The sequence below is a fragment of the Salminus brasiliensis genome, chromosome 23 (genome assembly GCF_030463535.1).
Source record: "Salminus brasiliensis chromosome 23, fSalBra1.hap2, whole genome shotgun sequence".
Lineage (NCBI taxonomy): Eukaryota > Metazoa > Chordata > Actinopteri > Characiformes > Bryconidae > Salminus > Salminus brasiliensis.
This window is the reverse complement of record NC_132900.1, coordinates 25669962-25683747: the sequence shown is the minus strand read 5'-3', so window position 1 is coordinate 25683747 and position 13786 is coordinate 25669962. Positions and strand designations below refer to the sequence as shown.

The 13786-nt window shown below is 39.2% G+C and overlaps 3 protein-coding genes across 3 annotated transcripts; 1 reads left to right on the top strand and 2 right to left on the bottom strand.

The window, feature by feature from the left end:
* Positions 1 to 808: 808 nt before the first annotated feature.
* ube2wa (ubiquitin conjugating enzyme E2 Wa) lies at positions 809 to 6770 on the bottom strand. The gene is made up of 6 exons (XM_072669268.1): positions 6374 to 6770; positions 5723 to 5814; positions 4601 to 4703; positions 4359 to 4514; positions 2700 to 2775; positions 809 to 2089 (listed from the first exon to the last, which is right to left on the bottom strand). The coding sequence occupies exons 1-6, from the start codon at positions 6449 to 6451 to the stop codon at positions 2076 to 2078; spliced, it is 519 nt and encodes a 172-aa protein (XP_072525369.1). The 5' UTR covers positions 6452 to 6770; the 3' UTR covers positions 809 to 2075.
* Positions 6771 to 7325: 555 nt separating this feature from the next.
* Positions 7326 to 11299, bottom strand: elocb (elongin C paralog b). The gene is made up of 4 exons (XM_072668740.1): positions 11203 to 11299; positions 10828 to 10851; positions 8921 to 9064; positions 7326 to 7895 (listed from the first exon to the last, which is right to left on the bottom strand). Exons 2-4 carry the CDS (start codon positions 10829 to 10831, stop codon positions 7705 to 7707), a joined length of 339 nt encoding a protein of 112 aa, XP_072524841.1. The 5' UTR covers positions 10832 to 10851; positions 11203 to 11299; the 3' UTR covers positions 7326 to 7704.
* Positions 11300 to 11545: 246 nt separating this feature from the next.
* On the top strand, positions 11546 to 13569 carry tmem70 (transmembrane protein 70). Its single transcript, XM_072668938.1, has 3 exons — positions 11546 to 11860; positions 12192 to 12288; positions 12972 to 13569. The coding sequence occupies exons 1-3, from the start codon at positions 11651 to 11653 to the stop codon at positions 13409 to 13411; spliced, it is 747 nt and encodes a 248-aa protein (XP_072525039.1). The 5' UTR covers positions 11546 to 11650; the 3' UTR covers positions 13412 to 13569.
* The last annotated feature ends 217 nt before the right edge of the window (positions 13570 to 13786 follow it).

The following is a 13786-nucleotide window of genomic DNA, read 5'->3' as shown; positions in this document are numbered from 1 at the left end:
GAGAAGCTTATGGCTGTGTCCCAATTGCGTACTAATTACTAATACTCGTTTTGAGCAATAAGTGCGTAGTGTAGATACAAGTGAAAAAGTTCACTTTAGTATACTCAGATATCAAAAATACGATGGATAAGCAATTTACAATTTATGGTATTTTCTTTTTTGCCCGAAAGTTTAATCTGAACATGATTTTGAGGGTACTATTATCTCTCACAATGCATTTGTAATCATCGTAGCTCACTACATCAGCTGAATGTGGACCAAAATGCACTGCGAGTGTACTAAGCAACAGACAGCCAAACAAACTGAAGCCGACATTACGTGAATTATAGATATTTTCCCATGTACTTCGTTAACGGGAGGTGACATCGCGGTCGAAGATTATCCCACGAACAGCGAAGTGCTTTTACTGATTCAGATTTGAGTTAATCAACTAATTATATTTCTAATTGGAACTAATTATTCGAAACAAACGGCATCGATCAGGAGAACTTGCAGTTAAGTATGTTGGCATAGCAACGCTTCACCACTTCCTGTTAGCGCATTGATATTTAGTGTACTAATCTGCCACATCCTATAGTATTAGTGTGAAGCAGGCAATTGGGACGCAGCCTGTGTGTTTATAGACTAAAGTAAGTTACACTAGTTTCTCTAGCGTGTTTTAAAGAGATGAGACTGGTGCCAATCAAAGTCCAGTGTTTGTAAAGGTTGCTAGCAAAGCACCTCCCGTTCAAAACAGAAAGAACATATATACATATCATATTCCTTTAAGGTGAGTAAAAATAAATAAATAAAGACCAGGAGCCGGCAGTCATTTCAAAATATATTATTTTTTTAATTAGAACATTTTGTTTAAATAATGTTAAATAACAAAAACATAAACCATATCACACAAGTTCAAATTAAAGTTACTAGCCTTAAAGCCCCAGTCAGAAACCATACTTTTGAGTACTGCAAAAAACAAGAAACGTCCAAATAACAGCAACACACAGTACGTACGTTTAACAGGCTCTCTGTCAGTAAACTCAGATTTACTTCCGAGTGGCTGCGGAGGAGAGTTTTTCGTCGCTTCCCAAAAGGGGCTCTAAAATGGAAGAGGATAACTACCGGAAAAGAATTAAATAATATTTATTTAAAAAAACGAAAGAAAAAAAAAAAAAAAAACAGCCTTTCCCAGCACTGCAATATTTAAGAGCATTCACTCATTAAATCTGAAACATAAACTTCAAAAAGGACCTGAAGTAACAGCATTACATTAAAGATCAAAAAGTGGTTACGGTTTATTTTGCTCCTTTTCTAAAATCAATTATACTCAGGAAACTACAAGGTGGGTGCAAAAGGATGCATGAACTGTGGCCCATGCTGGCTCTGAATTCTTTTTCGTTCTTTTTTTATATATATTTTTTGGATCGCCTGTCAGTACTGCAGTAAATACCAAGCCAAGCTCCTCTACATCTCCTACCACCTCTATTCAAACACACTAATCAAACCTTTAGCTTTCATTGGGTTTCCGTTTCTCTATAATCATGACGTTTAAAACGGAACAGTGTTCACTCCCTAAATTTCACAGTGCATCTCTTAAAGTGAGGCAAAGCCGAGACGTTCGCCTCACCTCATAACGTTTGATCCCTTACAGTAGTTTTGTTTTCTCTTTCTGAATGATTACACATTTGGACTTGCCCATCTTTGATACCGTAAGCATGCTTCAACGATTATTGCACAAAAGGCGTCAAACCTGGAAAGGCTTCCGAGAGAGACAGAGAGAGAAAGAACGAAAAAGTGACTCAAACATTTTTCACCATTTAAGAAAGAAAGAAAAGAAAAAAAAAAAAGAGAAAAAACTATACACTGCAATGACTTGCTTGCTGCTTGCTTCAGAATATGGAGTTTTACATTCCTGTAGTGTTACGCCCGCTTTTCAGCCCGCTGAAGTGTACGCCCCCAAAACACGCCGCTGCTTCCCATGTAGCTCAGAGGTCTGTCCTTCAGTCTAACGCCAAAGACTGAACATCAAAAAGTGCAGATGTACCATCAGTGAGTCTGTTTTTAATTAGAGTATACTAAAAGTCCAAGCACCACTAGCATGTATCATCTGCAAAGAAAAAGAACAGAGAATGTGATTAAGAAAAAGACATGTGATGAAAAGAAAGGCTCTGTCCACACACATCAAAAATGATTATTCTTTTTTTTCATAACTGTGTTAGGGCCTCCTGTCCACACGAAAACACAGATTCTGGTCTGGAGCTTAATGAAAACGCTATGGTCACAACATATGCATGTTTCTGGCTGAATCTCAAATACCTCCTTCCTCCCTAAATACTGCACTACACAAGTCATGAAACTACAACATCTACACACATAGCACTAGATTTCAGATTTCCACATATGAATAAATGTAAATACTGTTCTATTACAGCACATTTTAGATCATTCTACATTTATTAAGTAATTTTAATTTGCTGATCTGTCATTTATTTTGCCAAGGGCTTTTTATTTTGCTAAATTCAGCAAAAAAAACAATCATGCTAACACCAATGATGCTTATGCACATCACTGTGTAAGGGGTAGCCAAATGCCAGCAGTATTTTAAGACATCTATGGATCAAGCATGTAGGTCAGTGTGATATCCGTTCTGTGAATACAATCACTGTCAGTGCTGCTAAACATCTTAAAACCACTAGTCAAGAAAACACGAGACTTACCATGATACCACCACTTTGTTTTCTTTGGGTTTTTGTTACACGTCCGTACATAAAACGAGTTATCTGGTGGGCGTCGCTACAGGGAGAGAGAGAGGCAGAAGGACAAAACGTAAATTATTTTCAATTACAACAAATGATTATTAAGGCTGTCTCTCACAGTGTTTTTGTTTCTTTCAAGTATTGCATCTTCTGTGACACCTTTTGGACCTAGCTTGTAACTTGTATTTCAACATTTAGCAAAATATGGCCACTAGGGGGTGCTATTTAGAGACACCCCATCAGGTTATTTTAGACTACTGATGTGAAACAGCTGTTTTATAGTGGGGGATATATATTTTTAGTGCTATGATTGGATTTTCTGTAGCGTGTGTGCATTCACATTAGCGTTAGCCTCCACTTGCTTCTGAATGTGCTCTTCACTGGTGGTTTAAAAACAAAGAAAAGTGAGCGGTTGTCCCGCCGGTAATATTGAACGTTTCAGTTTTATAAAGGTTCAGATATTTTCTGTTTTCACTGCAGACTCTAAGCTCTTATTCACCTTCTGAGAATGTCCACACTGCTGCCGCCTGGCTATAATGCCTGTTAATAGTGCCTTAAAGACAAAGACTTTGGATTGGGAACTGGATTGGAATACAAATAGTCGACACCCAATCTATGCCTGAAATCCTAGTGCTATTAGTACTCAAATAGATTTTGGTGCGTTGCATCAGTGACACTTCATGTTTATTTATTCAACAGGGACAATATCCATTAGCCAACATCAATACTGCATAATATAAATATCCCGGATTTCCCAGATTGTGAGCTTTTGAGATTTTGTGTTCAAAACTCGCCCTATTCCCTGTCCTCCACATACAAAAAAATCCAGATCACTATACAGAGCAGCAGACTGCACTGCATAAACACCCTGAACTTTGGTCTTCCTCAGAGTAGCCATGCACATCTTCAAATGAAGGCAATGAAGGCAAGGCAATGAATTATGGATGTTCTATGTCCGATACATCGGCCGATTCTCAATCTACGTGCAGTTTATATGCATACAGGTCCTTTTTAAGTGGGAATAGTTGGGAATATCTGGTCCTATACTGTGGAGGGCATCCGTAAGTAGCTCGAATTGACCTCTGGTTTTGCATGTTTGTGACTTTCAAATTAGGTGTAGTTTGCAGTCATGTTGCTGTGGAACAAGGTGTATGGGAAGGCCTAAATGCCTCATCTGTTGCTAGTAGGTACCCAGCCTCTCTCTTCACAGCAACAATCCTCAGTGTGTGTTGTCTTTTGGAAATTGGTACACTTTCATTTCTGAAAACAAGTTAAAGGCGACATCCTGTCATTAAATCAACCGACAGGTCACACAAAAGAAGCCGCCGCTATGGCTACTTTCCATTGTTATGAATGCTGTTTAGCGCTGAACAGAACTGTCCGAGGAACAGCTAAGTCTCTACCTACGAACATTAGTTTAAATGGGTCTATGGTGAATAGAGCACGGTTTCGGACACAGCTAATGTTTGTTTTTCCAAGTATTCTGAAAGATTGTGTAATTTCATATTTTATAATTCATGTATATTTTTATTTATCTGTTTACTTAAACAAACATCAAAATTACAGTGACAGCCCTATTCAACAGACCAACCAGACTGCACCAACAACCACAATGCTTACCTTTTCTTTGCAGCTTGACAACATGCTGATAATGCTAAGACAGACAGACTGGACGGACAGCGCTGGGGACCAGTCCTCTGTCAAAATGGACAGGCAGATGTGACCGTTGCTGTACACGTGCGGATGGACTGGAATATTCTCGCCAGTAAACATTACCTGCGTTTGAAAGAGAAAGAGGAGCATGAATACAGGAGGCGGCTGTGAGGAGGTTCACAGAAGGTGTGCTGAGGTGGGATGGTTACCTGAGGTGAGTCAAAGGGATAACGATTGCTGAATTTGAAGAGGAGCTGGAATTTCTCACCCTCGTAGAGAGTACCAGCGGCTCCTTCCATGTCTATGAACCACCTACACAAAGACACCACAATGTGAACACCAAGACCAACTGAATACACTTGAAGTAGCATTACTTTTGAGCTAACGAGATATACAGAACCTGAGAAATGAATCCAAAAAAAATACAAACAACCAAATAAACAATCAGTGATTGTCGAGTGTACGAGCGTGTTAGCTTAACCACTTTCAGGGCTGTCCTGGAAGAAGGCCAGTGATCCCACTAGCCAGCCAACACCTAGCCATCAACCCTTTAATTTAATATAAACACTATTAAAACCTGTGTTCTTCTAACCAACAGATCAATAACTTTACTCACCAACAGACCATTTTAATTATAATGTTATATAATTAACAGGTTAAAAAAAAAAAAAACACACACACACACACACACACACACACTGCTGACATACACAGTAACAATTCCTTTTATTGCCCAAGTCAAAACTACTGCATACCTCAAATGTTTGAGCTGTAACTTCCTGTAGCTACTTGCAGAACAGGTATCCTTCATTCTCAGTCAAGGTGGCCGATTTACTGGTTACACCATTTATACTGTGATGTTGCTTTAAGCGTCATTTTTTGCGATACGTCTGATAAATAATGAGCATCAGACCCATCACATAATTCACTTTTTAGTTTTCTCCCTGGTTAACGTTCACAATCGTAGTTGCAACACTTACTTTGGTATAAACAAGTCATATCAGGTTTACATGTAGAGATACATTTACTTGAATGGAAAATATCACCTGACCCCGTGATCTAGTCTGATACTGATAGCCTGATAGATGCTTGTGATACTGAACACGACCCCCCAGTCCTAATCTAGTTCTACTCAGGGGGACTATTTTAATGATGAACTGCCTATTTTCTTGTAGTTACAGACTGAACCCTACATGACTCACATGAACCAAAGCTGACCTGCACAGAACCTACATAGCACCTATTGAGTAGGGACCCTGACAGAGGGTCGGCCAGTCAGTGAGCGAGTCAGTGTTCTGGTGAAAAACTGAGACTAAAAAGGGGACTCTTACTCTGTGATTGTGTTTTGCACGCTCCTTTCATTCAGGGTCATTCCAGGGGGTGGATCACTTTGCAAAGCCATCAGTTCCTTTTGTAACCTTTTCTGAAGAGTAACAAAAATAAAGACATAAAAAGCATAACTATGACAGCACAGGGAAATTACTAACATAACTGCCAAAGGAAATATTTGTTTAGGTTATATCTTCTAGTACGTGAATAAATATGTGGCTGAGGATTTAGAGACAGAGTTTGGCAGCTAGCACTGGCTGGCTAGCTGTTATCACCATCTTCATCACCTGACCTCCAGTCCCGCACACTTTCTGCTGTTAGCTTAAAGCAGAAGCATATTTCAAGATGACACGGAGTCAATGGCTGTTTTTTTTATAGTCTCCATAACGAGCATGCTGTGGTTAAAACGTGAGTCCATGTAATTTCCTCCGTTTCCACCTACAGACAGACGGTTAGCTAGCCAGCTTGCTAACAACAGCTAACGAGCAGTTCGGCTAAATATCTGCGATTTCCAGCTCGAATAATTAGCAGCAGTCCACGAAACAGACCCATTATCATACACAGTCGTGGAAATCGTAATTGACATCCAAACACAACGGCAATGTCTACGGGTTTTAGCTTCACTCGACTGTTTCCTGCAGGTTGCTACTCACCTGCATGGACGCCATGTTGGACCCCCCGAACTGGACGGGCGAGTGGACGCGTGACGTCACATTCTGCGAATTCCTCATGGACTTTTTCTCAACTGCGCTTTAACGTTATTCTGTGGATTTGTGGTTTTATGATGCGACATCAAATGTTTAATCGTCGGTTTAGGATATGTTGCTCTGCAAAAAATATATATAAAAAAACGTTTTCAGCTATTTCGCTACGCATCGCTTAGTAAAACTACATCTCCCATAAACGCCCGCGCGACGGCTTACCTAGCGTTAGCTTGCTCAGCGAAGTTTCCCGAACGAACAACTACTACTACATCGTCTGTAGCGATTTCTCCAGTCTCGTATCGATATGTTCTGTTTTTTATAACGATAAAAATCAAACGTGCGCCGTTTTTAGAGAAGCTAAAGACGCAATAAAGCAGAGGATTAAATCACATTAATAAGCTAGCTAGCTGTTGTGCAGCCTCAATACCCGGATGAGACGGTGGCATCTCATTTGTCCAGACGACTCCGGGGTTGCCCTAATGGACATGTAGTTGCACGAATGGACTACAAATCAGACTACATCTTTTCGATTTCGAAAGATATAGAAATAATTGATGTTTCCCAACGGAATCTTACGTACATCAGACCATCTAGGGACTGATTAATTACAATATGTGTATTAAATCTGTATTAGTTTAATTGGAGGCATAGGCCTACGTCAGTAACCATGATGACCACCACCTGCAAAATACTATAACTGTAACAATACCTAACTCCATGACTAATATTGCACTGCCTATACAGACCTACTACTACTTTTATACATCAATCAGTGAACGTCTATGTGCATTATCCGTACTAGCTGGAGGAGACTGAATGCTATTTGTCTTTATCATTACATCCTGTTGACATTTCTTGAGTAGTGAATTTTAAGAAAAAGCAAAAACAAACAGCTAACATGTCAGGGAGCATTTATGTGAGGAAGTCTTTAATATGAGGTTGTTACAGAGCACATGCATAAAAAAAAAACAAAAAAAAAACAATGGACTGATCTCTTAATGGCATTTGATATTATGTATTCTGAACTGTGTAAAAACCAACACTGAAGGAACAAAAAAAAACAAAAAACAAAAAAAAAAACACAGTTTATATATTGTGGTAAGTAGTAAGATAGAAAAGAAAGAAAGAAAGAAAAAAAGAAAGGGAGCATGTACCAAATACTAATTTTTCTTGTCTCTTTCGTTAACGCAAATTCAGCAACGTAGGGAAGCAAAATAAATAGATTTGAGAGACTGTGTGTGTACTCTGTATGTACATGCATGCACTACGCAGGAATGTGTCTAACAATCCAAGAAGTTTGCAGCCATCAAAAGTTCCAGGGCTATCTCGGGTGCAATGGGGAATTCTGGGATTTCCGTGGAACTGTTGGTGTATCGTACTTTGTATGTGAAATACATGCAAACTTTAGAGAGGACGTGAGACGGGATCTCTCTGAAATTGACTTCGTTTGTCTCGTTTTCAGCAAACTGACCTGCAACCAAGACAAAAAAAATATGGTTAGATTAATTGATACGATTGATGAGATATGGCTTACCCCTTAAAAAAAGCTTTTAACTGACATTCAAAATGGAATCCAATGGGCTGTATGTATACTTGCACCTAGTGATTTAAAGGCTCAAGTAGACATTGTCCATCCCAATAGAGAGCTGAGTAAGTACATTTTACTCTGATTTTGTTTATTATTCAAAACCAGTGCAGACATGACCAGATTAGAGTTTCCAAGAAGACATAAAACACCAAAAGCTCGTTTTAATGCTACAATTGTGAAACAGTGAAATACGACCATCAGCTTTGGAGCTCTATAGAAATATGACAATAAACAAACCTGCGCTTTAGCAAGTTTGCTAAGAAACGGTAAAGGTGCTTGTAATACGGTTATGTGAAAAAATATCCCATGAAAACCTCCATCTTTAACTAATTATACATATGAGAAGCATCTTAGAAATCATTCGTTCCACTGGCCGCAAAATAACTAGGCTGTCCTAGCAGGTTCAATCCAAGAGCAGACTGGGTAGGAGATGCGCAAGATGCTGAAGCAGGCAAGCTCTCCATTACAGAGTCGACTATCAAGTCTTTATTGCATCAGAGGGCGCTTGAGGAAAATGTGAGACCATCTGTACCAACACTGAAGCTAAATAAAAGAGTGAAAATCCTTCTCCCAGTTAAAGACAGAGGCGGTTCGCCAAAGGGGAAAGTACCAGCTGTTACGGCATAAGATGTCCGACATTTTTCCTCACAAGAAAACTGCCTTTCTATTGATTATATTTTAAAAAAGATTTTTAAAGACTTTTAATCAGTTTGTGTTTAGTTTTATTACCTTAATTTCTCAGTATTGGTTAAATGAAGATTAAATGTCCAGATGTTTAAATATGTTAAAAGAGAACATTTTAATTGGGGCTGGGAGAGTCTAAATAAAAATTTAATTACTATTATTATTATTACTTTTTATTTTTATTATTTTATATTATTCTTTACGATTATTCAGATTTTACCCACCAGGGCCGCTCAGCATAGCTTTGATGGTTCCTGATGTCAGGGCATGTTCTCTCTTCACGATGAACTCATGACCATCAGAAGAGATCAGCTTCACATACATGGCATCTGGCCCTTCACAGCCACCGTACGTCTTCTCTTCACAGTCTGAAAACAAACCAATTCACACGTTTCAAATCAGGAACACGTCTAAAGCGCATCCCACCCGCTCACAATAGAGATAGAGATGCACAAAAAATAATGAAGTGTTCTCTTAATTGTTTCCATAAACACACACACACACACACACACACACACACACACACACACACACACTTCTGGAAATAATTAATAGAACACTTCATTATTTTTCTTAAATTTGCATCTCTATGTGAATGGCAGCCATTTTATCAAACAAAGCTGAGTTAGCTGACTTTGCAGACTATGAATGGTATAAAGTCATCCAACAGCAAAGTGAAAGACTAGTGGAGAGCCTGCCAAGACATGAAAGTTGTGATTGGCAGTTGAGGTTACTTCAACATAGTGATTTTTGAGTGCTCTAAAGTTAAAATATTAGTACAGTGTCGTTTAAATTGGAATCATTCTTTGCATTATAATAATTATAAATATCTTTATTGCATAATTTGAGCAGTTGTTTTTGAGCAGTTGTCATTTCTGCAAATAAATGCTCCAAATAGCAATATTTCTATTTGAAATTTAAAGGAAAAATTGTCCATGGTTCATTAAATCCAACGCAAATATTAATTTCCCTAAACACATCGCCTATAAATAGTAAAACCAGAGAAACTGATCATGTAGGGTGGTCATTAATTTTTTTCCGGAGCTGAATATACACACACACTCATCTCACAATACACAATATGCTTTTCTAAGTATTTAAGTCCCCATCTGTATTCAGTATGGGAGAGTATCTTAACAGTACTTCTTAAGAATCTGCTACTACTGATTACATGTATCGTGATAAATATTGTGATCTTTTATTGTGAGTATTTCTACAATATCGCCCAGCATTATCTATCTATAAATGAAAAATAAAAGTACATGATCTAACAAAAACACTCCATATGACTGTACAGCATTATACAACATTGTTACTGTGGCCCCTTCAAATCACTTCTGCATTTAACTGAAGGGTAGCTCTGCGTTCACCAGGTCCCACTAGGACCCCATTATAGGTCAGCTTGTGTTTGTACAGCTGTTGTAACACATGTTTGTGCTGAGCACATTCAGAGCTCACAGTAAAGGACACAGTGCTGTACCATTATTCTTCAAATGATATCAAAAATACCAAGGATAAAACACCACCTAGTCTCTGTAAAAAAAAAACAAACAAAAAAAAACAGGAAGCCCACATTTTACTTCCTTGCTAGAAAATCAGGCTTGGTTTGTATAGCCATCTGGCTTTGGATGGTCTGAGATGGTCATCCAGACAAAAACAACCTCATGCCGGTAAGACAGCTGGTTAGAAGCGTATGCCTGTCATACCAGTGCCAGGTCTCTGAGTACTGCCAGGTCTCTGAGTACAAATTGACAGTATTATCTACATTCTCCTCCCAAATGCACCTGTACTACAATAAGCTTTAGCACTACGTGTAATGCAATTAAAGTAGTTTAAGTCCAGGCGAAGCCGTAGTTGTTGTTTTTTTTTTTTGGGGGGGGGGGGGGGGGGGGAGAGAGAGAGAGAGAGAACTGCCGTTCCACCTTAAATAGTTTATGCAGTAGTACTTGGCAGTTACAGGCACATCACCGTGACTGCTACACAAGTTAAGGTGGAACTAGCTACAATTTCCAATAAAAGCCTGTGATGCAGAGTCTGGCCACGTCAGATTAAGAGAGCAAAAACAGATAACTAACTTTCATTAAGTACATTTATATGTTGTACGATTAGAAAAGAGAAATAAATTGCTTACCCATTTCTGCTAGCTCCTGTTTATCTAAAACGCAGACAAAATTAGCAATGGTTAAACACGTTAGGAAAGCTAGGTGGTGCTAGTAAAATAGCTAGCTAGCATTGCGTGTTAAACGAACAGGTGCTGCCCATAAAGCCATCGGACGTTTTTATGTTACTAAAAATAACAATGTTATCATAATTTTACCATTAAAAACTTGCTGTCTAACGCGCTAGCTAGCTACCGTTAGCCTCATAATGCTAGCAAGTGCTAGATAGCTAATAGATACTCGCTAAAATAACGGCTAGCTTTACAAGAAAACACTCAGAAATCGTGTCATTAGACTGAGGAAAAACCTTAGATGACACTGTTATGATTTACAAGCTTTATATTTACCTGTCCTTCTCTTTTATTCGGTTTGTTGTTAGACGACAAACGGCCGCTGCTCATAAAATAGCGTTAGCTACCCAAACTGAAACAGGAGCGGACTGAGCACAATCACCGCTGCTGAAAGCCCTTCAAATTAAAAGTCCTCAGCGGCGGGAGCAAAATATTAGATATTTATATATTTATTAGCTATTGCAATGCTGGGCGCGTCAAGACGAGAATAAATAATTTTATTGATATTTTAAGCTGTTTAGATTTTTTTTTTTTTACCACTGCGAGAATGTGTGTTGTTTTACTATTAAACCTTTATCTTTCCTCTTATCCTCCAAACGGATGGCGGCGTGCTTTCTAACCAAGGTGGATGGGTTTGACACTGCGGGGCTCCGGATTCACATGGTGGCTCATGAGCTCGCGTTATCAGGGTTATAGCTAGTTGGGGGAGAACAGCCTATTAAAAATGTATCTGATCAGTGTTTTACCCGGGTTGAGGTACATTTCGAGGAAGCCACAGCATATTCTAAGGTCCATCCACTGCAGAAGTCTTCATCTGCTTAACAAAGCACAGAGAAATGATAGCGCATCTCCTCTCACCGGTGCTTTACCCCTGAACAGAGATCATGCACTTCATCCTGGTCGGTGGACGTATTCGAAGGCTGAACCCAATAAGGTAAACATTAGAGTGGCTGAATGCAATCAATTGCTCCTCACAGTCACGTTTCAACATCTATTGTAAAGCCATGGTAGAAAACTAGAGGATATTATTTCAGCAAAGGGATGGCCAAGCTTCCAGTTTGAGAAGAAACCCTGGATAAGAAGGTGTCTGCTGGGGTAACTCCTGTAATGTAGTTCAAGAAGTTCATGGTCACCTTGAACTGACAGTCCAGGCTTCTGTTCTGGTCTTAATATTGGCCTTTTATACAGAATGAACGTCTTAAAAATAGATGGTGTCTTCTCTGTTGCCAAGTTTTACCTCTCAGTGTCTGTTCTTTACTCGACAGGTTCAGCCGTATACCTATGGACGGTGCTTTTCCACCCAGCCGGTCAACTCTGGAGATGTCCTGATCTACACAGGCAAACTGAATAAATCTGTATTTGGTATTGCACTCTAATACTCATACCTTTATTCTCAACACATCCCTATTAGGATTTATCATCACAATGTTTTTGACTGATAATCCTGACCAAGCTTGGGCAATTCTGTGTTTGTTTAGATGAAGCAAGGCATTCCGAATTCAAGTGACCGAATCAGTTGACCTATATCAACATTTTGATGACTTTGCCAGGCAGATTGCTGCTGTTATATGTAGAAATATAGACAGCACATAGTAATAGTGTGTCCAACGAACACTCACTAGCTGGATTTCCATCCACATTTTTAAAGCATATTTGGCATTGAATAAAAGACATTGTAGAAATATTACAGATATTGAATGAAATCGCCAGAGTTTGCATAGAAGTTATGCACAGAAAAATGCTTTTCTTGCTATAAAGAAATAATACCCAACCGTACCCATCTGTGTCCATGTATAGCAGCACTGATCTTTTCCCGTATACACCAATAACCTCCATAGTCCTCCATAGCCATAACCTCTATACCACCCACACTCATCCATACCCGTACCCATTCATGTCAGTCCTTACCCATATTTCCCCATATCTGTCCATAACCATGCTTGTACATACCCATACCCATCTATATCCATCCATATCCATACCAATATTGTTCTTCTGTGTTGTTGGCATTTAAATATTTTTAATCCACTTGTATTTCCTTGCAGCGGTAAAGTCTTTCTCCTACACCACCAGCATAATCAGCCTGTGCGTGTTGCCCCAGATCCTGATGAAGACAGGCTTGGCCGTGAGCAGCATTGGTTTGAAGGTGGCACTCTGCAGCATCTTCGGGGGCTTCACCTTTCTGACTCCGGTGCTCCTCCACATGATCTCCAAGAAATACGTGTTGCGCCTGTACCACAACAAAGACACTGACACGTACACGGCCTTCACCTACAACGTATTTCTGATGGAGAAGAAGACCACGTTTTACCAGAGTGAAGTAACACTCCCGGACATGAGCAGAATGTTCACCACCTTTTATGCTGGAAAGCACCCGATGCTGGTTGACCCCTCACTTTTTAATGTGCCGCAAGACTACAACCACCTGATGGGTTATGACCAGCCATTTTCGTTCGCTGATTTAGAAAAGCCAAAAAAACATTAATTGTTATGTGGATGGTTGTGATCTCTGTATCATTTCATGTTCACTTTTTAAAAGGGCGTGTTGTGCCTGTTCCATATTTTCCGTGTAGGCTGAATGCTATCAGCCAGTGCATTAGTAAAGGTGTAAATTATTTGATGCATTTTGTAAATAAATCTCTGTTGATTGTTTGGCTTTGATATTTCCAATACTGAGTACAGATACCAAGTCTGACTTAAATCCTCGAAAGATAGCTATAAGTCCTCTACAAAACCTTTTTTCATAGGTTGTACTTTTTAGATCTTATCCGAAGTAAGATATAATAAAATAGCAGCTTAGAAACAAAAAGTGCATATACAGCAGTTTCACATTCAAGTACACGTCTCAATGTCAAAAGCT